The sequence below is a fragment of the Choristoneura fumiferana genome, chromosome 3 (genome assembly GCF_025370935.1).
Source record: "Choristoneura fumiferana chromosome 3, NRCan_CFum_1, whole genome shotgun sequence".
Lineage (NCBI taxonomy): Eukaryota > Metazoa > Arthropoda > Insecta > Lepidoptera > Tortricidae > Choristoneura > Choristoneura fumiferana.
In genome coordinates, this window is record NC_133474.1 from 9,696,627 (window position 1) to 9,722,593 (window position 25,967).

The 25,967-nt window shown below is 35.9% G+C and overlaps 2 protein-coding genes across 3 annotated transcripts in view; both read right to left on the reverse strand.

The window, feature by feature from the left end:
- The window catches only part of Pka-C3 (Protein kinase, cAMP-dependent, catalytic subunit 3), a 62,832-nt gene extending 58,375 nt beyond the window's left edge, over positions 1–4,457 (reverse strand). The window contains exon 1 of the mRNA XM_074085478.1: positions 3,927–4,457. Within this exon, the coding sequence (XP_073941579.1) occupies positions 3,927–4,104 (178 nt within the window). The 5' untranslated portion in view covers positions 4,105–4,457. The remainder of the gene's footprint in view (positions 1–3,926) is intronic.
- A 140-nt stretch (positions 4,458–4,597) lies between these two features.
- LOC141426524 (uncharacterized) overlaps positions 4,598–25,967 on the reverse strand; it is a 35,152-nt gene continuing 13,782 nt past the window's right edge. For both annotated transcript variants that reach the window (XM_074085494.1, XM_074085493.1), the window contains exons 17-35: positions 25,591–25,905; positions 25,371–25,508; positions 24,848–25,036; positions 24,563–24,758; positions 23,872–23,978; positions 23,645–23,788; positions 23,399–23,568; positions 23,151–23,193; positions 22,847–23,069; positions 21,816–21,897; positions 21,335–21,510; positions 20,946–21,141; positions 17,825–18,025; positions 17,278–17,386; positions 17,039–17,195; positions 15,770–15,946; positions 12,185–12,348; positions 8,115–8,264; positions 4,598–6,987 (exon numbers count right to left, since the gene is read on the reverse strand). In XM_074085494.1, coding sequence (XP_073941595.1) covers positions 6,823–6,987; positions 8,115–8,264; positions 12,185–12,348; positions 15,770–15,946; positions 17,039–17,195; positions 17,278–17,386; positions 17,825–18,025; positions 20,946–21,141; positions 21,335–21,510; positions 21,816–21,897; positions 22,847–23,069; positions 23,151–23,193; positions 23,399–23,568; positions 23,645–23,788; positions 23,872–23,978; positions 24,563–24,758; positions 24,848–25,036; positions 25,371–25,508; positions 25,591–25,905 — 3,102 coding nt within the window. In that variant the 3' untranslated portion in view covers positions 4,598–6,822. The remainder of the gene's footprint in view (positions 6,988–8,114; positions 8,265–12,184; positions 12,349–15,769; positions 15,947–17,038; positions 17,196–17,277; positions 17,387–17,824; positions 18,026–20,945; positions 21,142–21,334; positions 21,511–21,815; positions 21,898–22,846; positions 23,070–23,150; positions 23,194–23,398; positions 23,569–23,644; positions 23,789–23,871; positions 23,979–24,562; positions 24,759–24,847; positions 25,037–25,370; positions 25,509–25,590; positions 25,906–25,967) is intronic.

The window sequence follows — 25,967 nt, forward strand, 5'->3', positions numbered from 1 at the left end:
ACTTATTCATCACTAATCTCGTACCTACAGTACACATTCAGCATCGCCCTATAAGTTATGAAAAATGAGACAACAACACCTCCTAACTGAATGATATTTAACATGCAATTGAGGACCTTAGCACCCATAAATAAACCTCCAAAGTTGCATAATTTATCAGTTAGGAGGTATTGGTACTTTACCGTCGATATCTATCCTACCAATTTACACTTTTATTCTCTACTAGCTGTGTTGCCTGCGGCTTCGCCTCCGTTGTTTTTTTATCTGTATTTTCTTCCATAAAAACCTTCTGCTGACAGTAATGAACATTAAAAGAATTAGCGAAATCGAACCAGTCGACAAACCAGTATATACAGCGTGTATTTTTGATACTACCTCAAACTGTAACCAGACTAAGATTTAAGTGCTGTAAACTGATATTAAAACAAAATGTTAATTTAGAATTAACTACCAGAGCGTAATTAATTTCGAGCAGCAATGTAATGCGTAGAATAATTTGATACGAGAGAGAAGCGTTCTGTGACAGCTATCACGTCAACAAGTGCGACCGGAGAGTGCGACGTTTTTAATAAAAACAAAGTAGTATCACGTAGTGATACATTGCGTGCTAATTAATTTTATAAGGAAAAAAATAAGTATTAAGTACTATTTTTTAATAAAACATAATAAAACGTGATTATAAGGGCTTTTGCTAACTACCCTTAAAGTTTGAGGTAGTATCAAAAATACTCGCTGTATATAAATATATAAAGATAAGATATAAGTAAGATACTTAAAGGAATATATATTTCTTTATAAAAAATAATAAAGAGATAAGTAGGTACTTACACTTTGTTCGTGATATTATGATTGTAGGTAAGCATTCGAAAAGACGATATGTTAGTAATAAATGGGTATGATTTTATTGATCACCTAATAAATGCGTTTTCGGCGACCTAATAAATAATATTTGTTCCTAAAATAGTAGATCTGTCACCTCAATTGAATCACCAAATAATATTAAAACGGTTACCTAAATATTATTTAAAAATTACTCGGAAATAACATTAATCATCAGATGTGTCACTAATACTGAATCACCAAACAATATAGAAATGGCTTCCTAAAAGTTAATTATAATCACTGGAAATAGTTATTTTCACCTCAGCACCTCAAACAGGCAGGTTTTGCTATGAGAAATCAGTGAGCAAAATCGCATTTTGCTCACTCCGTGAGACAAAGTAACTTTTTAATTATTATTTTTTTTAATCCTGAGGACAGTGTTGGATCTACTCACTGAATTCCAAATATTTGAACTTCACTTTGACGACCAGATGGCCTAGTGGTTAGAGAACCTGACTACGAAGCCTGAGGTCCCGGGTTCGATTCCCTTATGTAACGGAAATCTTAAAAAAAAACATATTTAAAGGTTTAATAACATTTATAATAAATTATACGCTCGGCTCGCGCACTGAGGGTCGCAGTTCTACCTAACACTCCTCCTCGCTTCGCTCGTTGTCGTACCTAACCAGACCTGCCTTAGTAGAATAGGTAGAAGCATCGAATTAAGAAACTGATCTATTTATTAGGTGACAGATCTATTATTTATTTTGGTGATCGAATTTTGATGATCAAACTATAATTAGGATACAGGTTTACATTAAATAATCTTACCTAGAGACAGATTTGATTAATTTGATGACCAATATATAATAATTAGGGTATCGCAGTTTCGTGACAAATCTAAATTTAAGTGACAGAAAATATAGTTCCCCTAATAAATTAGTATTACAAGGTTAATGTAATGAACTAGATAGGTAGGTAGAAGCGTTAATGACAAAACACTTGTTCCGCCATCACCAGATGCTATTAATTATTATTATAATACGTTTGCGAATTATCACCATGGCATGAAGGACGACAGCCCAAAACTAGAGCAAATGCCACGGGGCCTTTTATCCTCCAGCTCGATCGCCCTTGGCCCATATCTTGCTCGCAAAACTGGGTCGAGGGGCTGATTAGTCCTCGTACCTTCCATTGCACCGGATTTATATGCCCGTTGATATTACTAATCATTATAACCGTTTAACCGATCTTAAACAAACAAATATAACAGATGTGTGAGTCCTTCAGCGATCATCAATTTAACTGTTTACCGTTATTGACTTATTCTACATATTGGTTCCCGCAACTTGGTGTCCGGCCAGCTGGAACTTTACATTCTCATCTTCTCATCAGAGATAGCATATACATATATATATATATATAGCTTATCTTTTAATTAATTAAACATACTTGAATTAGGTTCAGTAGTTCCAGAGATATTTTACGCTTTCATACAAAAAAAGAAAGTTTATCTTTTCATTGTACATTATTGCATATTGATTCATTTTAAACTTACTATTTATTTATTTTAAAGACTTTCGTCAACATCATATTATTAGTTCAAGCTGCTATGTTTGTTTCTAGTAAACAGCAATGCAATTTTCCATTCTATGTAGAAGTCAATTCATGGCCGTACACCTGTTGAACAAACAGTCTTGGAAAAATTATACTTTTGAATAGACGTCCACAAAACAACCTTAACATAATTTCAGTGCGCCTGATTCATCCAAATCGCCCTGACCATGTAGTTTACACATAATATTTAAATTTGAGACAACACGCATCTCAAATTGTTATATCATTTTGCTACGGAACAGCGCTGGAAATTTTATAAGTAGGTATGAGTCGATTTATGTGAGTAGATGTGCCGCCCACTTTTAATTCTTCGTTTACAGTCTTTTAATTCTTAAACGTCAAGGAATACTAATTACAAGTATTTAAGGATGAGGTCCTATCATCATTGCCAATTACTAAACAACCGTAACATAAACAATCTTCCTAACACTTTTGAATAATGAAATTGACGCTTTGTTTTGATTATTAATTAAGATGTTTCTCAAGCTTTTAGTGTTACTTTCTATTTTACACCGGATGTTAAATTATCATTGTTTATAACATTGTAGCGGGTTAATACGTTTTGTTAGGGGTTTTCGCAGTTTTGAACAATCCATCAGCGTCGAGTCCGCAGCTATTATATGAGAGGAGCTTTCCAGGCTTTCAATGTCGCCGGTCATTTGAAAACGAGTAGTAGCAAAGCTTTCTCTAGTACCTAGGTACAAGTTACATGCGATATGGTGGACACGACATGCATAATGTTTTTTATTATCATTGTCTACGCCGAAATGTAAAATATTAATTAGTATTTAAAAGAAGAAAAGCTGCATATAAAAATCAATTTAAGTCATTTAATTTTAATGACGGCACATAAACACCAACTAATCCCTGAGGCATGTAACTATATGTAAATAGCAGTGGGGTTTCAGGTAGGCACGTAACCCGAAAAATAAACGTTGACTAATCCTGGTACCTACACAAGCTCAGTAGGTACTATATGTATAACGAATGTCCATTTGATTTTGCGCACTAGGTAGGTATAGCGTTGCCAAAACTATAAAATATGGTAAATTTTAGCGTTAATTTCAAGATAGAAGTATATTCGTCACAGTCCTGAATTATTAACGCAACCTACATGTTATTGGGTAAATATATCGTCGTCATCATATCAGCCGAAAGACGTCCACTGCTGGACAAAGGCCTCCCCCGAAGAGTTCTACAACGATTGGTACTGCGGTGCTCACATACAACTGGCTCCTGCAACCTTTACCAGATAGTCAGTCCGAGGGCCTCCCTACGCTACGTCTTCCAGTTTGTGGTCGCCACCTTACTGCTCATATTGTAGAAATATATCGAATCATTAACTTTTAGACCATCGGCAACAGCCACTTCATAAAAAAAAGATACCTTTGTTCAAAAACAAACGCTAAGTAATTTTCTTCTTCGCGTTACAATGTGCTTATGGTGTTTTCGGAAATACGTATAGATAGATAGTAGTATAATCTCACCTATAGTCTTGAGTATTTGCAGATCATCGAGCTCGTACTCTTTCTCCTCCTCAGAGAACTCAGACTCTGTGGTGGTTGACTCCTGTTCTTCCGTTGAAGAAGCCACGGACAGCGAGCGCACGTCCGAGCTCAGGTCCGAACTACAGTCCCTCACCAATTTCGCACTGGCCATCATCATGCTCAAGTTCAAAACACTCGTTGCAATCGAAAATGTCTGCAGTTAATATCAGTCCTTAATAAAAAAAATTATTTTATCCCGCACATTTTATCGCATTTTCAATTTTCAGTCAAGCAGGTAATTGTTTTAGAACCTACCTACGTATTTACGTTACCTAGACGTATTTAGAACATATAAAATAAGAACTTATTTAATGATGCTTTGGTGAAATATTTAAACTTTAAGTTAGTATTGTCAAAACGAACGCGCGGGAAAAACGTAATACGAAGACACGTTCTCCCCATTCGGCGGTTACGGTTTCACTGTCTGCTCTGCAAGCGCCTCACTCGCGGCGATCGCGGGCTCTGTGCAGAGCAAACGCACACTGAACTGAGCGGAGCAACCGACAGATTTATCTCCACTGCACTTATCAGAAAAGTAACTACCTCTAGCTCCTTTTCGTATTATTTTTCGTACTACATGGATTTTTGGGTAAAATCAAAAACATCAAAAATACGTTTCAAGACTTTATTTAGGCAACAAGCGTAGTACATATAAACAAAATTTACAAGGATATTAGAAATATAGGTAACCTAATATTAATATCACTGTGAAGTCTTATGTACAAGTTACATAATAATAAAATAAAATTACGACTAAGATATATCATAATATAAATCACATACTAATTTACAGTGTGATAGTTTGTGACATAATGTATGCCATCTTAAACAACAATATACTAAGTATATAATTCGATACTTCCTTTAAAGCATAATAACATAATTTACACCTGATTCTTCGGTAATGTACGGTCAGACCGATGGAACAGTAAACATATCTCGCATACTAACTATTATAATACGCCGTATAGCCGTTTGTACAGTCACCTGCATTAATATCTGCCACAGCGGAGCGTGCAAAAATATCTGACACGTCCTACCGGCCCTAGAAATAGAGTCGTATCAGATATTTATGCACGGTTTGTTGTGTCAGATATTGGCGCTGGTGACTGTACCAAAATCGCATGTAGCGAGCCAATGTGCGCTGACAGCACGCGATGTAAAATGAATAGGGAACCTGGCTAAATTATTTCGTTACCACAATTCAAGTAAAGTTTATCAAGATAACACTTATGAAAGTAATTTTGTACTAAAATAATTTTGAACACCTGTTCAAAATATGGTTTTTCAGCAAATTGCCCTGGTTTAATTTTAATAGCCGTTAATTATTGAGTTCCTGTAATAACTAGCTATCGCCCGGCACGTAAGTCCTTGAAAGTTTTTGTTTTGTATGAAACACAGCATAATATTACTAATTATAAAAAAAAACGCATGATACTGTAAAGTGGTGATAATAACTGTAAAGAATGTATGTAAATAATTAAAATAATAATATAGCCAGTGTACAAATTATTTTTTTACAAAAAAATAGGGTGTTTTCGTTTATACAATATCGTTATTTAAAAAGTTTTATGCATACAACACTGAATGTTTTTTAGCTATCGGAATTTTGCTAATGTTTAGTACTTACTCGCTTTTTTATACTTTAATCAATAGATAAAAAAGAATGAACTGCTCCCAAAATACCTCTTCTTCATATTTAAAATAAAATAAAGTATTAACAGCTAAAGTAAAAACTTTATCGGTAAAGACCACGTTTAAAACATAATTTAATCAGTCAGTCATTTTTTACATCGCAATAAAAGTTACGTAAGATCTAAATTCGTTAATATAATTTTATTCAACATAAAAAACTGTGAATCCACAATGATACTTATTCCTTCTGCTGAGGTCAAAAAACATAAAAATTCTGAAAACATGACATCTGGATAGTGAGCAAAACCCGCGATGTGGCAATCTTAATAAATACCTAATACACAGGGGGGTGTTTACTGTGACAATAACGATAAATTACAATATAGGTATTTTACCTTATCATTTATCAGTAAAGGTGTTAGAGTGGTTTTATTCACATTAAAATTACATGGTTTGTTATTTTCTAACATAGTTCATCGCACCAGTAATGTACAGCAAGCAAAAGGCAAAACAAAAATTAACAGGTACTCACACCCCGATATAATATTCCTTCGCATCGCAAATTTAGAACTTTGGAACAATAAGATATTTTTATTATGACAGCGTGTATCATTATTTTCATATAAAGTTTCTATTACAGGCAACACCCGGAAGAGAATAAGGTCCTCTTTTACCACTCATTGATAAATTTTATGTGACAGATAAAAGTGATGCTGTCTCGATTTTGTCCGAATAAACTGAGACGACATCGCATTTACCTATAACTTAAAATGTATCAATGATTGGTGAAACAGGCCATAAATCTAATATTATATCTCGGGCTTCTCTCTACCTGGATCTATGTTATATGCAGGCTTAGCTATTTATGTACTGCTTTATATATATATTCGTAACACGTTGTGTAATGCACGTATCGAGTGGGTCCACTCTTAATTGTAATAGTGATATGATAAATGAAATAGATTCACTATCACGGAACACTTCAGTTATATTTTAATGCACATGCTGTAGAGTGATCCATCAAGTTCACTGTGTATATCAGCCGCTTGTTTATACGTTATAATATGTCGGTAACAATTATATATTAACATTTAGTAGTTTCTAAAATAATCCTTTTAAATTACAATAGATTCTATACAATTTATAAATCCTTTGTTTTCAAGGTCATACCTTCAACTGCCATTGTATTATGATTATGACATTACAAGTTTACGTTAGTAATAAACACGATACCAGAGTGAGTAGCTACAGCCAACCTATCGTGGTAACGTTTTGCAGGACAGAAGGCCATGGACTCCACATCGGCGAGAGGGAATCTCTCCGGAAAGTGCGCTTTCGGTTTCGATGCATATTTCTGTTGAAGTACCTGTCCGGACAAATAAAAGTTTTCGTTTATTTGATCATGAATACCTACTGCCATGCAAATTGGTTCCAAACTATAAGCACCCAGCCAGAAAGACGCTTATACCTTTGGTAGAGCCTTACTGTAACCACTTGCTGGCTGCAGTACGAATGGGCCGGCTCGACCGGGTTAGTACCACACTCCCACTGAATACCGGCGTGAAATAGCAGTTTTGCTACATTGTTTCGTACGGTGAGTGGGAGATACAGAGGCCCAACTCCCCTCCCCCTTCCCCCTCTGTCCTTCCCCATTAGCCCTTTATACTTTTATTTTCCTTACAAACCGTTAATAAACATTAATTCGTTTTTAAAGAATATAAGTCTATCACGAATAATTATTGGAGTAGACACATTAACTTATATATTAAGAACGGTTCTATCAGACAACATTTTTAATTTTCATTCAATTTTTATGGAATAATCGAGAAAAACTAACAAAAATGCAACGTTGCCTGCTCAGCAGGTATAAACTCTTAAAACTTCTTGTTCTTCGATCCCGTCACAGCAAAAGCACCACACCTTAAATATTAGAAATAGCAAATTGTACGCAATGGAGACTTACTTTACTATATTTTTACTTACTTACTATATTTTAAAATCAAAAATCCTTAAAATGTAGTACCTTGTTCCGTCCATGTTCCGTGACGGGTGAAAACAAAATTAACAAACTGTTAGTTTTCATGGTTTTTTGTTATTTTGATTTTCCATGTTATTTAAAGATAAATGAACCTTATCAGTAATCCGATCTGCATCATAAAATAAGGCATTTTATTTTTTGTCGCATTTGACGGGTTCGAGTCCCGGTTAAGACAAACGATTTTCAGCCCCACAAAATATAGGTGCCACTACTTTAATTTTTATTTATTACCTATATTTTTATATTTTTGTTCGTTTTTGTTCAGTCATAACTCCATAAATCACGATAAATGAAACAAAAAAATAAAAATCCGTAAGAAACGCACCCAAAAATCAAAATTGTTTGTTTTGGTGACTTAAAGTGTACTTAGTACAATTTAAGACAATCAAGAGATTTAACGCAATCGTGTTTTTTAAATACAAATATTATGAGGAGTAAGTAGGTATAATTCTTACCTTATCGCATTTGTTGACGCTCTGGAATTGTATGCCATACTTGATGATAGTCTCCGGGTACGTAAGTGGCTCTATTTTCATGGCAAGCTCATCGTTGACTTGTTTGCTTCTCTTGTTCGCGAGGGGTACCATCTCAATCATACCAAAGATCTATAGAAAACACAAAACCACCATTACTAAACTAAATGCAAAAACTTTTAGTTTCTCAAATAGATGGTCGTAGGTTCGAACCCAGGCATGCACCGCTAAGTTTTCCAGTTTTCTAGATACACCAACTGCATAAATAACTTTGTAATCCCATATAAACATATAGGATTACAAAGTCACATTTGCAGTGAATGAATCAGTGTACCTGTCCTACCTGTATATGTATAATACAATGGAAATAGGTGTAAGTAAGTAGGGACTGAATAAATTAACCGAATTGGTTATTACATGGATCCCACTACTTATTAAGGTAGAAGAACTGAGTTGCGAGACTTGTTTTTTTACAAGTTATGTTTTTGATAGCATTTATAACTTTTCGTAAATTGAAAATTGCGACCGCAAGATTTCAGGCGTTTTTTTATCACTCGAGTATGCGTTAAGAAGTCTAAGATTCTGATATTTATTGGGACTTAGCATTATCACTTGCTTTTTCATTATCTATATAAATAAGTTTATCCCTTTCCTGGTACCTATATATACAGAGGGTACGTATTATAATGTATAAATTTAAGATACATATCGGTTAAAATACCGAAAATGATAAAATATAATGCATCAAAATAAATAAAGTTATTTGACATAAGTTCTAAACGCATAAGCTTGAAATGTATAGTGGTCAAAATATATATAAAGGTTACAATGCATAATGGTTCTTAGTCATATGGCACAAAATGCATATTTTCATAATGTATTCGTTCAAAATCTATACAGTATGTTTTCTATAATGGTTGAAATACATACTAGATACTGAATTTTCACAAAGAAAAATGCATATATTACAATTCTGGCACTCTGGTTTTGGTCATAGTTGAACCTAACACGCTTCTCCTCGCTACGCTCGTCGTCGCACCTAAAGTTTCTATTCAATTAATGATCAGACTTTAGTTTAAAATGCAACGTCTTGTTAGACAATACGGCTTCCGATCAGTCGGTATCTTATAGGTTAGGTTAGGTTACAGTTTTATTCAGGCGCAAAGCGCCTTAACTATGCTGAATAATAGCTCCGCGTTCGCGGAGCTCCGTCGACATTGTCTTACAGTTCTTAATTTTTCAGAATTTAACATGTAAATACAACGTAAATAGACTAGAGATGATGATGAACCTAGGCATTATATTATATAGTATGTATTTTGACCATTATGAAAAACGTACTATAGGAATTTTAATTGTAATTTTTCGATCAACTATTATATATTCTGATTGTATATATTCTGAACATACACATTGTGAACTTAGTAGTCATTTTAATTGTATGTATTTCGACCAATATGAAAAACGTACTTTATGAATTTTTATTAATAAGTTTCAACCATTATATTTTACAATTTTCGGTATTTGAACTGTATGTATTTCAACCGATATGTATTTTAAATTTATACATTATAATACGTACCCATATACAGAACAAGTTTTGCTTATTAGTTTCCATGTTTGCAGTTTGTCTTATTTTGTTTTTCTAATACAGTTTTAATAATACAGGGTATTAGAAAGATCGTGAGCCATATGATAAGGGTAGGTAGATAGGGATACTTGCAGCACATTTTGGGTCAATTAACAGTCAGCCCACCCACGGTGTTTTTTCAATAATTTTATTTCTATTTCATTAACCGACTTCAAAAAAGGAGGAGGTTCTATGTTCCAATGTTTGTATTTTTTTATGTATGTTCACCGATTACTCAGTCAAATTGCGGACCGATTTTCAAAATATTGTTTTTAATCGAAAGGGTATTCTTCTGAGGTGGTCCCATTGTCACCAAGTCAAGATTTTATGATGGGATCCTAGGGAAATCGAGGGCAAACCTCAAATTTTATAGGCACACCTATGGCGATTTTGGCATTTTTAGCATTAAGATGAGCATTTACATTCAGGAAGTATCATTTGGTAACCTGGACCTGATGAAGAAGACCGTGATGACCAATGGAACTCATCAAAGCTAAGTAATGCTCGCTCGTCTATAAACGATCATGATTAATATACCTAGATAAGCGACTAAGAAGAAGCATTAAGTTAATGATTCTTTCGATCTGATGCTGAAGCCAGAAGGTAGGCAACGGAACTCTGTTATAAAACAACGTAACTAAGCCGTGTTTAGGCTTAATGGAATTGTTGTGAGATGTACTTAGGCTACGAATCACTAAAAAGTGAGAAATAAAGAAATGTTTTAACAAAAGAGTAAAAGCGACTCCAAAAAAATAAAAAAAGTAACAAAAAATGGAACCGACTACAAAACCCTTGAAAATATTTTTAGGTAAGTACGTACTAGCTCGAAGTCGGTGACTCAGCACGACCCAGCAGGAGGGATTGAAACCCATAGTATTTAAAAGAGGTAGACGACTATTGTCCCACTTCTGCTGGCTCGTGCTGAGGCACCGACTTCGAGCTACTTTCTTCGATTTTCTTTATTTCGGTGTTTTCCAAAAGTTGACTTTACTTTTAAAAGTTGAGATTACCAATCTTTTTAGGGTTCCGGAGCCAAAATGGCAAAATCGGAACCCTTTTAGTTTCGCCATGTCTGTCTGACCGTCCGCGGCTTTGCTCAGACTATCAATGCTAGAAAGCTGTAATTTTGCACGGATATATATCGTCACTACTATGAAAAAAGCTGGTATCTCAAAATCGATGATCTTTCCGAGTGAACTTAATGAACATTGTTTTAAGGGTCAAATTCGTTGACGTATTGATTTGAGATACGAGATTTTTTCAAAGTAGTGACGATATGTAAAATATGCCGACAGTTTCCATTTTTATAATCTAGTTACAATTCCTGATTTATTATTTGTTCGTAGGATATATGCGACTAATATGCTTAGGAGATAGTTTACAATATAATGAACTTGTAACTATGTCAAAAATTTATACTCTATGAATTTTAACCACAGAAAACATATAGAAACTCGTGGTTTTAAGGAGTAGTCCAGGGAACGTAACCATGGCAACAAGGTACAAGAAAAAGTTGATCGACCCAATTATGTGAATATTTTGCAAAATAACTGAAATTAATTATGGCAAATATGCGTTACGGGGCAATGAAGGTCTGTGTTTTGAGAGTTTTGACTTTCGGAAACCTTTGTCCTCCCTTTTTTTAACCGACTTCGAAAAAGGAGGAGGTTCTCAATTCAAGTGTGTGTGTGTGTGTTTTTTTTTTGTATGCCGCCAACTGTGGGCCAAATTTCAAAATTATTTTTTAGTTCTAAAGGACATACTTCTGATTTGGTCCCATTGACACCAAGTCAGGATCTGATGATGGGATCTTAGAGAAATCGAGAGCAACCCTCGAATTTTTAAAGCACACCTATAGCGATTTTGGCATTTTTAACATCAAGACTTATTTACATTCAGAAAGTATCATTTGGTGAACTGGACCCTGATAAAGAAGACCGTAGGTACCGGTACTCCGTTATAAAATGATATAACTGTGCTGTGTTTGAGCTTAATGGAATCGTTGTGAGATGCACTTTGGCTACAAATCACTAAAAAGTATGATTTTTTTTTTACGAAAAATGGAACCGACTTCAAAAATCTTGCAAAATAATTTTCTACTAGTTTGAAGTAGGTGCCTCAGCACGAGCCAGCAGGAGTGATTGAAGCCCAATATGTAGGTGAGGTAAACGGCTATAGTTCCACTCCTGCTGGCTCGTGCTGAGGCACCGATTTCAAACTAGTAGAAAAATATTTTCAAGGTTTTTGAAGTCGTTTCCAGTTTTCGTTAAAAAAAGTGTTTTTCCAGGTAAGTACAATTTAGGGATATTTAACTAGTGACCTACCTGCACTTTTATTTTATGGTGGTATTTTATTTTACCTGCCCTTACCATCAGGTGCAGTAGAAATAAATCGCTAATATAATAAAAACAAAAACACGCACCGGTTTTTTGAACTCGGGGTAGGCGGGGTGCGGGCGCATAACTCGCAGTGTGGGGGGCGCGGCGGCGGCCACGCGGCCGCAGCGCGCGCAGCCGGCCAGTGCGCGAATGCCGCCCAGCTTACGCGCCGGCTGCGTCCACTCCAGCTCGTTCACCGCCGTGCTCACTGCGATACCAATAACTCCTTTTTTACTTCTCATGCTCTTAAAATGTTACTTTAGTCTGTGCATATCGGGACTAGAGCTCCTTTTTATTCTCTAGGGATTAAGGTATTTTTTTTTATTTACGTTGGAATTTATTTATTTTTTATTTTTAGGGCGTGGAAATAACATCAACTGACAACTGTGCAAAAATATAAAAAACACACGATTTAGTTTCGTGAAACACAATTAATGATTACGAATATGAATCTATTCAATTATATTAAGGATAAATTCATTTTATTATGCATAAACCAATCAGTTTTAAAATAGTTTTCAGTTTTTAAACTGTTGGCTAAATAGATGCTGTTTTGCATTACTGAGTCAACTCACTGTCATTTTGCAATACAAACGTCACTTCATAAACAATAAAAGAAAAGAAAAAAAACCGCGCAACAAATTTTTCTACTATTTGAATTTTGTACAGATGGCCTGTCCATTAGTCGAGCGTACGTTTTTAAAAAGTAACTAGAGTTTACCGGCGGCTCGCACGCGTAAACTATTCAATCTGGTAGTTACAGTTGAAATTCTGGGATTTTACAAAATTCCTGTGGGAAATCCCAAAATTTATATCGTAATCTTCATTAAGGTGTTGTGTTAAGAACAACTATCCCGAGGGAATATTGGAATAAAAGTAGCATATCTGTTATTTCAGACATCCAGTTATCTACATACCAAATTTCATGACTCTAAGCCCAGCGTAATCTGGCGCGCGGCAATGAATGGGTAAAGAGCTTTACAGACTGCAATGCAGGATCATTATCCTGCATTGCATTGCATTGCATTTATTCATTAATAAATTTATTTTTCCCTGAATGGCAACACTGGCATAGATAATAGATCGCTCGTTTTTGCCTTGAACTTGTGATTTTATTTTGCTTAATATACAAAATGTACACACCCAATATCATACTTTCTCAAGTTTTTTGCGATTCCCAAGGTCAAAGAATGGAATTGCTTTAAAATTCCAGAGAAATAATGCGTTGTTTGGGAGAAACGTGTCAAAATGGTGTTGTAGAGCGCCATCCTGCTCTGTCTCGTTTTTTTTGTCCCGTACTGGTGGTTCACTTTTATATTATAGATATTGTAATTTTGAACAGAATATTGTTTTTTTTCCTCGCATTCAAAGTGAAAACTAGTGTTTAACGCGAGACTAAACAACCATAATGCATTGGCGTATCTAGGGTTATTTTTCAGGGGGGGCCTGACCTGGATTTTTGTGTGAAGATATCAGTATTATAGAATTTCGAATCAGTAGTCAGTCCAACATCCTTGGGTGAGCACTAGACCATACTGGGGTGGGCATGGACCAGCCCCCCCCCTCTATACGCCTATGCCATAATGCCACTCGAGCTAAACTCGTGTCATTATGGCTTGTTTTAGTCCATTGTTGAACTATATACTATTAAACATACGCTGAAGCTGTGCCAGCTTTCGGGGCAGGGCGGCGTGGTTGGGGCGATCGGGGCGACTGCCCGGTGCCAGTGCCGGTTTTAGCACTTCCAGCGCCCTGGGCGAGATTTCCACGGCACCCCCAAATTTTGGGAATTTTCTAGAAGGTATAGACTTCAGGCGCCCCTTCAAGTCCAGCGCCCTGGGCGGTCGCCCCACCGCGTCCTACCCTAAAGCCGCTACTGCCCGGTGCGCCAGATACAACAGGGCATCATGTTTTTTTTTAATTGCAAACTTTGTTTTTCATTTTCATTGCACATTACTTTTCTGAAATAAAAACACGATATCTTTCTTGCCGAATTTAGATTTTTTAAATTACGGACTTCCTAAAACGAGGTAATTCGTGAATATTTTTGCCAATTCGTCAAAGATCGTGCAAATCCGTTTATTTAACTCATTTTCAGGCATAGTGCTAATAGCGAACACATAAATTTACACAAATATTCGACCTTGCTGAATTTAGAATATGGTATAGTTAAAGTAAGAAAGTTTATCCAAGTCAAAGTCTTTATGACATTGACTTAAGATTGATTTTTACTCGACCTGTGTAAAAACTTTATACACTACATCCATACAAAAACAATTGAAACCTAAATTGAAAATACAAACTGAAATATAGATGCACAGAAAAACCAGAAAAATAAGACCAGCACTGGGAATCGAACCCAGGTCCTCGGCATTCCGTGCCGCGTGCTATACCGCTACACCACTGCTGGACAACGGTACAGACACGAATTTCCCCTATGCACCACATATCTCAGCTTGTTTGTTTCTTATTTAGCCACTTAAGCAGTGACGCTAGCGACATCTATACCGTAGCCCTCATCGAGAAACTTTCGGCATTCCATTGGAACTAACCGCTCACCCGGACAAGAGATATCGTTATTAAGCAATCCAATTAAGATTGTTTTTTTTTTGGAATCTTTTCGTATTTTTTATTTCAATTCCAAATTTTTACTTTTACGGTCATCCCGTAAAACCTAAACTGGTTTTAGGTTTTACGGGATGACCAATCCTGACAATTGAAATCGTTAAATAGTAGATTGTACAACAACACACGTCGAGGGAAAATGGGTTTAATACTCGAATTTTACACTCTGCTTTTCACTTCGATGGCGAGGAAATGAAATAGCAACAGTGGAAACAATTGTTCACTTACTGTGTACATTTTATTTTTCATGCATTACTATATAAGTAATTATAATTTTTTAGTTTTATTGATTTAGTTTGATTGATTTGATTGATTTCTAGTTTTATATAAATTAAAAATTTATTTAAAAAAAAATAGAAACTTCTTTGTTTGTGGCTGTTGACACTTGATTACCTTGGTCTTAGACGAACATTTTATTTTATGCACTAAAGCATAAAAAGTCAATTTATGTCGCCTAGATCCAACAAAAACACGAACTTAACGAGCATGAGAAGTGAAAAATATTATTCGTTTTTGAATGAACCCCTCAAACAATCAATACTAAGATTCATTTTTTGGGAACCGTATCTAAATTCGCGGGGCCTGGAAAAGGGATAAGTAATATTATTATTATTTTTATTTCAAAGATCTTAGAGTACGAATTGGATTTGCCAGATACGTCGAATTATCTAATGCTACAGTACAGTTAGTAGTTATAGTTACGCGGATTTGCACTATCCCCGACGATTCGCGTAAAGACGTCAGCAAATTTAATTAAATTCTAACTTATCATTAATGACAGGTTAGGGTTTTCATGACAGGCCAGTTGGCGCTAGTATCGCAAGGTCCGTTTGACAACTTTGACATTTTCGTCGCGCTCGTGATTGGTTAAATAACTAAATGAGCAATAGCAAGCAAGACTGAAACGTCAAACAAACCTCACGAGACTAAAGATATTTCGTCTGTCGAAAAACACTCATTTAAAACGCATTGCAAGCTTGACGTGATGGCGGTGGTATACTGACTGATGGCGATGTCGCCGGCTAGCAGCGTGGCGGGCCAGTGCGGCGCGAAGATGGCGGCGCGCGCGGGCAGGTGCGAGCGCACGCGCACGCCCGCGCCCGGGATCGACATCTCCGCGCCCGTTGGACTCGCTGAGCACGACACGAAGCCGCCGTCCAGCCGGGGGACTATGTCCGTCGCTGTAATTACAGTGTATTTTTAGGGTTCCGTACCCAAAGGGTGCCAACGGAACCCTATTACTGAGACTACGCTGTCTGTCTGTCCGTCCGTCAGTCTGTCACACAATAAATATTTAAGGGGGGCTCCAATACAACAAACGTGATTGTTTTGCTGTTTTTGCTTGATGTTAATAACGGCAACAGGTAGACGCTTGAAATATTCACAGAATCTTTAGTTGTATAATCAATCACTTTAAAAATAAATAATTAAATTAAAATAAAATAAATATTTATAAATAGGGGGCTCTCATACAACAAACTTGATTTTTTTGCCGTTTTTTTTTTGCTAATGACTAATGTTGTATAGATAATGGTACGGAATCCTTCATGCGCGAGTCCGACTCGCACTTGGCCGGTTTTTTTTATTAAAAATGTAATCATAACATTAGTGATTTAATCATATTTTCAAGGTTACTCAGTTCAAAATGTGCTGCTAAAACTAGAACTCAAAAACACAAATGGAAATTTTAATCTGGGGTTGGTAACCGAACAATATTTTATCAAAAAAAAGTTCTAACCCTTAAAAATTATCAAACCCATAAATTAAAAACTACATTTACTTTTCCATTTTTTTTCTTATTTTATCTGTATTCTTGTATGTACCTATACTTTATAAACAGACCATTTCTATTTTTTCTGCTTTTTTTTTCTCCATAGAAATTTGTTTGTTTGTTTATACTCTTTATTGTACAAAAAGGAAAAACAAAAAGAAATTTATAATAGGACAAAGTTTGGAGTACTATGGAAACAAAAAAATAGCGACTAAAACACACTAGCATTATGCATAAGGTTTAATTTTCACTGTCAGAACAGTTGAATGTTAGTACTGTTAGTACAGTCGAAATTATACCTTATGGAAAAAGCTAGTTACGTGGTATTGCAGTATGCAACAATCTTACGATCGTATTTATTATATACTCAGCGGCACAAAATTTGGCCCACTCTACATACAAAATTACCTAATACTACATACATTTCAGGGTCAGATTTTTTGCTGCTCGGTATATGTATTTTCTACGGAAAGAGGCAAGTTAACGATGAGAAGTCTCTAACCTGTGACGCAAGTGTTGTGTGGTCGTTCTTCACTATACGGAAAAAATATATCCACTTCATCTTCCACTCTCCAAGACAGAGGAGACTCATTATTTATATCGTAGTAACCCGTCGAACCGTCAGCATATCCTACTAAAATGACCTCATGACCCTTTTCCTGTAAAATAAATCTTTTTAGTTTGAGAACTTTGCCATTTTAACTAAAATAAATTTAATAAAACTTTTGAACAAGAACCTACCTTAGACCACGTAACAGAAGTAGCTTGATATACTTTGCGTTCCGACCTTTCCACTAGCATTTTCATTCGTAATTCTGCCACTGGTTTCAATTTTTGGATAAAACGATTACTGCAAAATAAAAATAATTGTAACAATCCAAGACCATTAGACCACGTATATAAACTACTTATAGTAGAAATATATTCCTTTAAGGGATAAGTTCACCTTTGTACATCTCTTTCTCTTGTTAACTGTTATTTTCATATGTGTTATGTACAATAAAGAGTTATACAATACAATATACGCAAACACTCAAAACAGATCACATAACACATTTCTTTAAGAAGAACTGTCAAGCCAATACGCCACTAAGCCATTCCGAAAAATGGCAACCGACTGCGTCAGCCGGATAGGGTGGGTGTTTCGTTGTGATTACTGAGTTTTTTTTTGCTTAGATAGAACCAAATTCAAAGCGATAATTATAGGAACTACTGCAACTCTTCTAGTCTAGAGAATTATTATTCAAATCTCTTTAAGTATCCACTTTTTTACCGACATTTCACTTACTTTTCTATCACTGTGGATGGATGCGGGACAGAGAAGATGTATGCGGATCCATTGGAACAAGCCACAGCCAATAGCCCCAGACGAAATGGCCGGCCATCTGTCAAGTCTTCTGGCAAAACATCCCTCGCACCAGATGGACACCAATCCATAGACCATACTGTTCCAAAATCGTGCGCTATGCCGTAAACTATTTGTGGTAATCTGTAAGTATTCAAATCATAAACATAATATTACTAGCGTAAATAGACTAACAGTGGTGCCAGTGAAGAAACCGATCTTTACGGCATAAGCTATGTGTGGGAAAGAGATAAAATCAAAATTACAGCATACTGTCACTTACTATACGAAACGAAAAACACCTGTGTTTGCGTGCTTCTTGGACCTATCTAAGGCGTTTGACCTGGTTTCCTACGATATACTTTGGAAAAAGCTTGAAAACGAAAATGTGCCTACAGAAATAGTTAACATCTTTAAGTATTGGTATGGGAACCAGGTCAATTGCGTTAGATGGGACGGAGCTTTGTCTCGATCGTATGGGCTGGAGTGCGGGGTGAGGCAGGGGGGGCTGACCTCGCCAACGCTCTTCAACCTATACGTAAACGACCTCATAGGCGAGCTTAGCAGCACCAGGGTCGGGTGTCACATAGACGGAATCTGTGTTAACAACCTAAGTTACGCGGATGACATGGTGCTGCTGAGTGCGTCTGTTTGTGGTTTGAGGAGATTGGTGTCAATATGCGAGAAGTACGCGGAGACTCATGGATTGGCGTACAATGTAGCAAAAAGCCAAATTATGGTGTTTGATGCCGGAAGTAAACAGACTCAATGTGTACCAAAAGTTGTGCTTGATAACTGTAACCTAAAAAGAGTACACAGTTTTAAATATCTAGGCCATGTCTTGATTCCTGACCTGAAAGACGATCAGGAGATTGAACGTGAGCGGAGGGCATTGTCGGTGCGAGCTAATATGTTGGCACGCAGGTTTGCACGGTGCTCGAGTGACGTCAAGATCACTCTTTTCAGAGCATATTGTACCTCTTTCTACACGTGCAGCCTGTGGGCTAGGTACACTCAAAAATCATACAGTGCCCTCCGTGTTCAATATAATAATGCGTTCAGGGTACTGTTGGGGCTGCCACGGTTCTGTAGCGCATCCGGGATGTTCGCTGAAGCGCGCGTGGACTGTTTTTACTCCACCATGCGCAAGAGGTGTGCGTCTCTGGTGCGCAGGGTGCGGGGCAGCGCCAACAGCGTCCTGAACATGATCGCGAGCAGATGGGACTGCCCGTATTTAAAACGCTGTTGTGCCATCTCTAGTGGGATGGTTAAATAAGGAATTATTTTCATGAATTTAATTTTGTTTTTATTTATCTTTTATTTTATTTTATTTATTGTAATTTTTACTAACATAGGTTAAGATAAATTGTTTAACAAAATGAGTCGTAATGTTACTTGAATAATTGAATTTAATTATTATTATTATTACAGCGTGACCCGTTTTGAATCAGTACGCCTCCTTTCCAAAATTTTCTTCGTATTTGATTTGTGTTATTTTCTGCAATCCTTTCGATTTTTTACATAAAACGGTAGGATGATTCCAGAATGGTGTCGTGTTCTGTGTTGAGTTGTGATACAACCTACTGCAATATCCCAAATAAACATAAATTTCACAGGTAAATATGATTGTACAAGTACCATTTTCATAGCTCTTATTTTCATTGAATGTATTCTCAAATTTACTTATTTATATGCTTATAATACGAAGCGGTAAACAGTCTATTTCATAAATATGGCTTGATTTCTAATAATTATGTGTTAAATAAAAATATATTGTATCCGTGAACTTGAGCACTTACGGCGTAGAGTTTGAATATTTTTTATCGATACCTATATCGATATTCTTCCAATAAAGTTTTGTACTAAAATTTGTAGCTGCTTTTCTCCGATTTAAAGATTTGAGAGAATAAAAGTAAAATAACTTAACATTGAGAATTTAATGAATTCAAGTAAATAAAATAATAACTATTTGTTTACAAACCAAAATTCAGTGTTTTGTTTTTAGGGTTCCGTACCCAAATGGTGCCAAACGGGACCCTATACTAAGCCTCCTCTGTCTGTCTGTTTGTCTGTCTATGCGTCTGTCGCAGAGCTGCATCGTATAATCCTGTAACGTCAATTTAGCGATAATTTTCATACGTTTCGTTCGAGTCATTTTTAATATTGAGATAACCATTGGACTTTTGTGCCACGCTAACTAAAAATACCTTAAGTGTTTATTAAAGCTAGTAGGTACGTATCTTGCTTGTGTTTTATTCATAGCTTACTATTTACACTCTTGACATACGAATATAGGTACCTACCTAACTTTCTAGTGTAAAGTTAACGACGAGTGACATGAGTGGGAGTGACAGATATTTGCTGGTTTTTTTTTAATTTAGAAATGTTTATGAAGTGTTGTTGAAGTTGCAGTGGAGTACCTACTTTACTGCAACAGCCCTTAAGATTTATTTGTACTGTGTACCTTACCTATATGACGATACCGGATATACGGGGATACCGGGGATACGGTACCTATGGTTATCGACAACTCATATTTAGCAGTGAGGGCAACTCTAAAACTCGCACAGTCATTTACAAATTTACACAGACAGGCCCACTATCAAGCAAGCACTTTCGGTCACGCTGTCAAGCAAGGTCGGTTCGTCTATTAATATTAAGTTTATGATTAAAATACATTACTAATATTATAAGGCATGAGTGTGAGCTGATTTGAACCTCGTAAAGAAAATAAATAAAGAAAATAGATTTTACAGAGAAAACCATCTTGGAAAGTGGCAACGCCTCTCCGGCATCGAAACCAGACAGGAGTGACTACTAGGTGTTAATGATATGTTTTAAATGATTGTAATTTAATTCTTAGCCATTTGTTTAGAAATACCGAATGGTTACCAACGGGAATACATATAAATCTAGGCAGTCATAACTAGACGATTTGAACGTCGTTACAAGACATTCACCAGTATGTTTTAAATAAAAATATTAACACAGTCAAGAGAAGAAGCCATTGCCCAGCAGAGAGACACAGTTATAGGCTAAATTACATAAATAAAAAAAAACATACTCGTCACGCGTGCCAAAATCCCATATCTGTATGAGGTTCTCGTGTTGCACCGTTTCATCGCACTCGTAACGCGGGCAATCCACGTCGTTGTGGCAAGCTATGGCTAAGAAGTTTTGGCCGTCACCCATAATGTCTTCCACTCGCAGTGGGATCCATGTGACGCAGACTATACTGGCGCCCACAAATATGCTAGTACCTGCAATATTAAATTCTTTGTGCAGTGAACATGAACCGCGAAGGATCTCGTACAGGTAAGAACAAGATGTGCTGGTAGAATCTACCAGAAATTATACAACACAGACCGCTTTGTACAAATGTTTTTTTTAGATTTTCTGTTTTTTTTAAACAGGGTATTTAATCGCTAAATAACTTAATTGTAAAATTCTTACCGTCGCCACTTTTCGCTTCAAATCTTTTCAAAGTGGTCCAATCTAAGCCAGCATTCACTTTACATGATTCCTCCATCGGTGGTAAATATTTTGGCAAATCTTTTATAGAAACAATTTCTCGTTTACAAGAAATCCATTTAGGGAACAAAGTTTCATCAGTGAAAAATGCGTTGCAACTGAAACATTAAATTTTACTCTGTCTATAAAAACGTTGGTATCTTTTTGGTAGTGAAAACAGAGGTCTTATTGTCTAACGCGCGGGCTCTTGCTATCGCTTTCACCATCTCTTTCTGTCACCATCTTACACCGTTAGACAGAAATAAATATATGCCTCTGTTGATATACGAATCAATCAATCAGCTGCCATCAAATAGATAACGGAGAAAGTGCTTAAAAATATTGTAACATGCTCTTACTTCCTATAAGCTTTGTTCAGATATGTATTTTTAAGCACTTCTGATAATAACATTAATATACTTACAAGTCAATATCGCTTTGTTCGATGAACTCATTCGGGTCATCTACCTTAAAGTTTATTTTTGAGAGTTTTGAACCCACAGAAACTAAAACAAAATAAAATGATTACTAACGTAATTTTAAATAACACCTAGGCAACGAAATAAAAGACTAGGGTGACAGTTCATCAGTTCATCGAGTCTTTCTAGGGTTAGCTCTCTTTGGAACTAGGTCAATTGGTGTGAATTGTCCCGTGATATTTATTTATTTATTTATCTGTTGCTAGTTCGCCGTGACGAGTGTCAACTGTTGTTACAATTCTAATGTTCCTTTAAAATTTGTATGTATGTTAGGGTCAAATCTTGCATGTTGGCTGTCGTCCACTTTTACTAGACGGATTGACTTGAAAACAGTCAGCACAAAATACGATAAAAACCGGCCAAGAGCGTGTCGAACACGCCCAAAATAGGGTTCCGTAGCCATAACGAAAAAATTAAGTAATATTTTTCTAAGGATTTCGTATTTTATACCTTAGGCTGCTATTTACTCTTAAACAACTTACTAATAATTCTCAAGCAAACTTAGCAGTTATAGTTTTCCTAGAAAGTTTTTTCCACCCACCGGTTTAGATTAGGGGGGGGGGGCGCTTGATTTTAATGAAAATTTGCACTTTAAAGTTGGATATTTCGCAAACATATCACTCAATCGAAAAATCGTATTAGGAAACCCCTAGTGTTTTTTAAAAACCTATCCAACGATACCCCACACCATAGGGTTGGATGAGAAAAAAATTAGCCCCACTTTACTTATATGCGAGGTACCGTTAGAATTTTTTTTCGGCATGGTTTACATATATATCCGTGCAAAATTACAACTTTCTAGCATTGATAGTCTTTGAGCAAAGCCGTGGACGGACTGACAGACAGACAGGCAGACATGGCGAAATTATAAGGGTTCCGTTTTTGCCATTTTGGCTCCGGACCCCTAAAAAAAGCTTATGGGTGTTAGAAATTATTTTACAATGAAAATTTATTGAGCTAAAATATATTTACGTACCAGGTTCTTTACATCGTTTCCTCAGCGTCTGTAGCTGGTCCTCTTCCTCCCGGGATATGTCGGAGTCGACCTCCGAGTCGGCGGACTCATCTTCGGAGCCCTCCCCCTCCGCCACTGAACTTTCTTCTTCGCTGAAGTCTTTCTCGTTTCGATCGCACCTGTGCGATTTCAACTCTTCCTTGAAATCAGTCCCAAACCCGCAAGTACTACATTTATGACTATGCTGTAAAAGCGAATACACATTTTATTGGTACATTTTTCATTAAAATAAGGTATTCAGTATAATAATAATGACAGTACTAACCTGGCTCATATCACTATTGTAGGTTTCTATAACTGTTCGCGCTCTGAAACAAAAAAACATTTTATAATTATACAAATTGCATTCTGAGAGGAGGCCTGCGCTCAACAGTGGGACGTATAAGTACAAGCTAGCAATGATGATAATTATAATGATAATAATATCACTACATCATTCATCAGTTGCATGCGGCAAAACAATTTTATGTGTGAACGCACTTTAGTTGTTTCATATCTAAATACAAAACTTACTTCTGTGCAGCTCGTCTCTTCCCTGATTCGACCAATTTCACTTTTTCTTTAGACATCTTAAGCTCCTTATTATATGATTGTACCCTATGAATCATCATGTGTTGGTTCTTGTATATGCATAAATATTTGTTGTTACATATGTCGCATACGCTTTGAAACATTTCAATTTGCTGCAATATAAAAGTAAAGTGTAAAAATTTACGATACCATTTATAATTATTGAACAAAAGAAGAGTTTATAAGCACCTCCTCAGACTTTCCACATGTTATAATGTGAGCATAAAATCCTGCGAAGGAAGTTCGCGTCGCTCCGCAGTTATTGCATTTAAGACTGTTAGACTGTTTGTATTCCTTCAAGTATTTTTCGACGGCATAAGGGTTTTTAATGTCCTAAAACCAAAAAAAAAGATACAAATAGGCTTCATTCTCCAATAAGAAACTGTCAGAGTAACTGAATAATTAAGTATGCTTACAATAGGAGTTTCGCCAATTATCCATGTTATGTTGTAATGTTCTTTCATTGCGTGATTCTTCCAATTCGATGGCTCAATTTCTTTTTGGCACATTGCGCATCGGTAAGCTAAAAATTATAAAATAATTCAACATCAATACAAACATATTGCGCAGCGCAATTACTTTTTATCTACATGCATATCATAACTTCCCTATTATATGTTCAGAAACGACTATCAAATGGCCTTTATTAAGAAACCTGGTATCTGCGGGTGCATCTTAATGTTCACATTAAAGTACAGTGCATCTTAATGTTTACATTAAAGTATCGGTAATATCTGTACATATTGTAGAAAACTTATGACATGCATGTAGATAATAATTATTATTCAAAGTAGAAGTCATTCAAAGTCAAAGTCAAAGTCAAAATCAAAGTCAAAGTCAAAGTCAAAATCAAAGTCAAAGTCAAAGTCAAAATCAAAGTCAAAGTCAAAGTCAAAATCAAAATACAGGCCATATCTGAACATATTATAGAAAACTTATGACATGCATGTAGATAAAGTTATGTATGCGGCTATACATAATTAGGCATTAAACACGTGTGATCTTATTATGAAACTCGCCTAAAACCACACTCGTGTTTTAATGCCTCTCATTATGCACCAGCCACATAAATAACTATTAAGACTTGTTTTAAAAGTTTTTTTTTACCTTTATCTGACACGGGGCCAACACCGTCAGGAACAATTGAGGCGAGATTAAAATCAACAACATTACAGGATTTTATGTGTGTCAAGTAAGACTTCACATACTTCCTTACCAAGCCGCATTTATTGCACGTCAGGCCACCCATTTTTTTGCTTATTTCATATAAGTATTCATTGACTTGGGTACAATCATCCAAATCCTAAAAAAATATAAATATTATACAATGATTTATTTGCATAATTGCTTTATTACATACATAATAGAACTCCAATATAAAAAAGGACATACCCAAGGTTTTTCTCCTTTTCTCCATGCCAGGTAATTGTGTTCCTTTTGTATGTGCTGTATCCATTTGCCAGTCTCTACCTCTTTGTCACATACACCGCAGGTGCCGCCTCTATAAAAATCTACTAGACAGTCACTGGTGTCTAGAGTAGTATTTGTTTCAAATGTTGAATCTCCGATCACACTTTCATCCTTTAAAAGTATTACTAAAGTCAGGTCGTTTTTTATTCAAAGTTAATTAATGGGCATACTAAGTTTTCTCATCATTCTGCTTTACTTAAAAAAAAAACTTTATTTTTGTAAAACTGCCTTGTACATACTACGTAACTTTAGACCTTTATTAATAAAATACTAACCCCCTTATTCATAAAACTTAACAAGCCTATGTTAACTAACAAATGCTTTGTCCCTTTCTAACAAATACAAATGTCGAAGTGACAGATAAGGACAAACGAATTTTAACGGCATTTTAACTAAAATAGGTTTGATTGTCGTTTATGAATAAGGGGGTAAGTTTGTTACTAACCTGGCCACATTTTCGAATATGCTCCAGATAGCTTTTTACATATTTTCGTTTTATTCCGCATTTTTGGCAAGCAAGACTTCCGTTCTCCTTAACAATGTTATAAAGATGCACATATACTTCCTCGTCGTCGTTGACATCCTAGAAATGGCAATTTATTAAGATCAATTTTAAACTGAATCAAAACACTATTGTGTCATAAAAAAATAAGTATTTTACTAACCAAGGGAGTTTCTCCAACTTTCTTTGCTAAGTAATCGTGTTGTGTAGCTATATGTTTTATCCATTCAGCGACCTGTACAAGTTCATCGCATACTCCACACTTCACCTGATCAGCCCCCGCATCGGGCCATATTATCACTTGATCAGTTACTTTAGAACTGTTCTCAGCCTCCTCGGAAGCATAGCATTTCTTTATATGCTGCAAATAGGATTTAGGAAACCTGCGTCGTGCTCCACATTTCACACAAACAAGCGTACCTATTTCTTTAACAATATTAAATAAATGATCTTGCAATTCTACTTCGTCGTCAATATTCTGAAAATCGAATTAAAATTCGGTCATCTCATCAGTTGTCTTTTAATTGACTTTTCATGTAA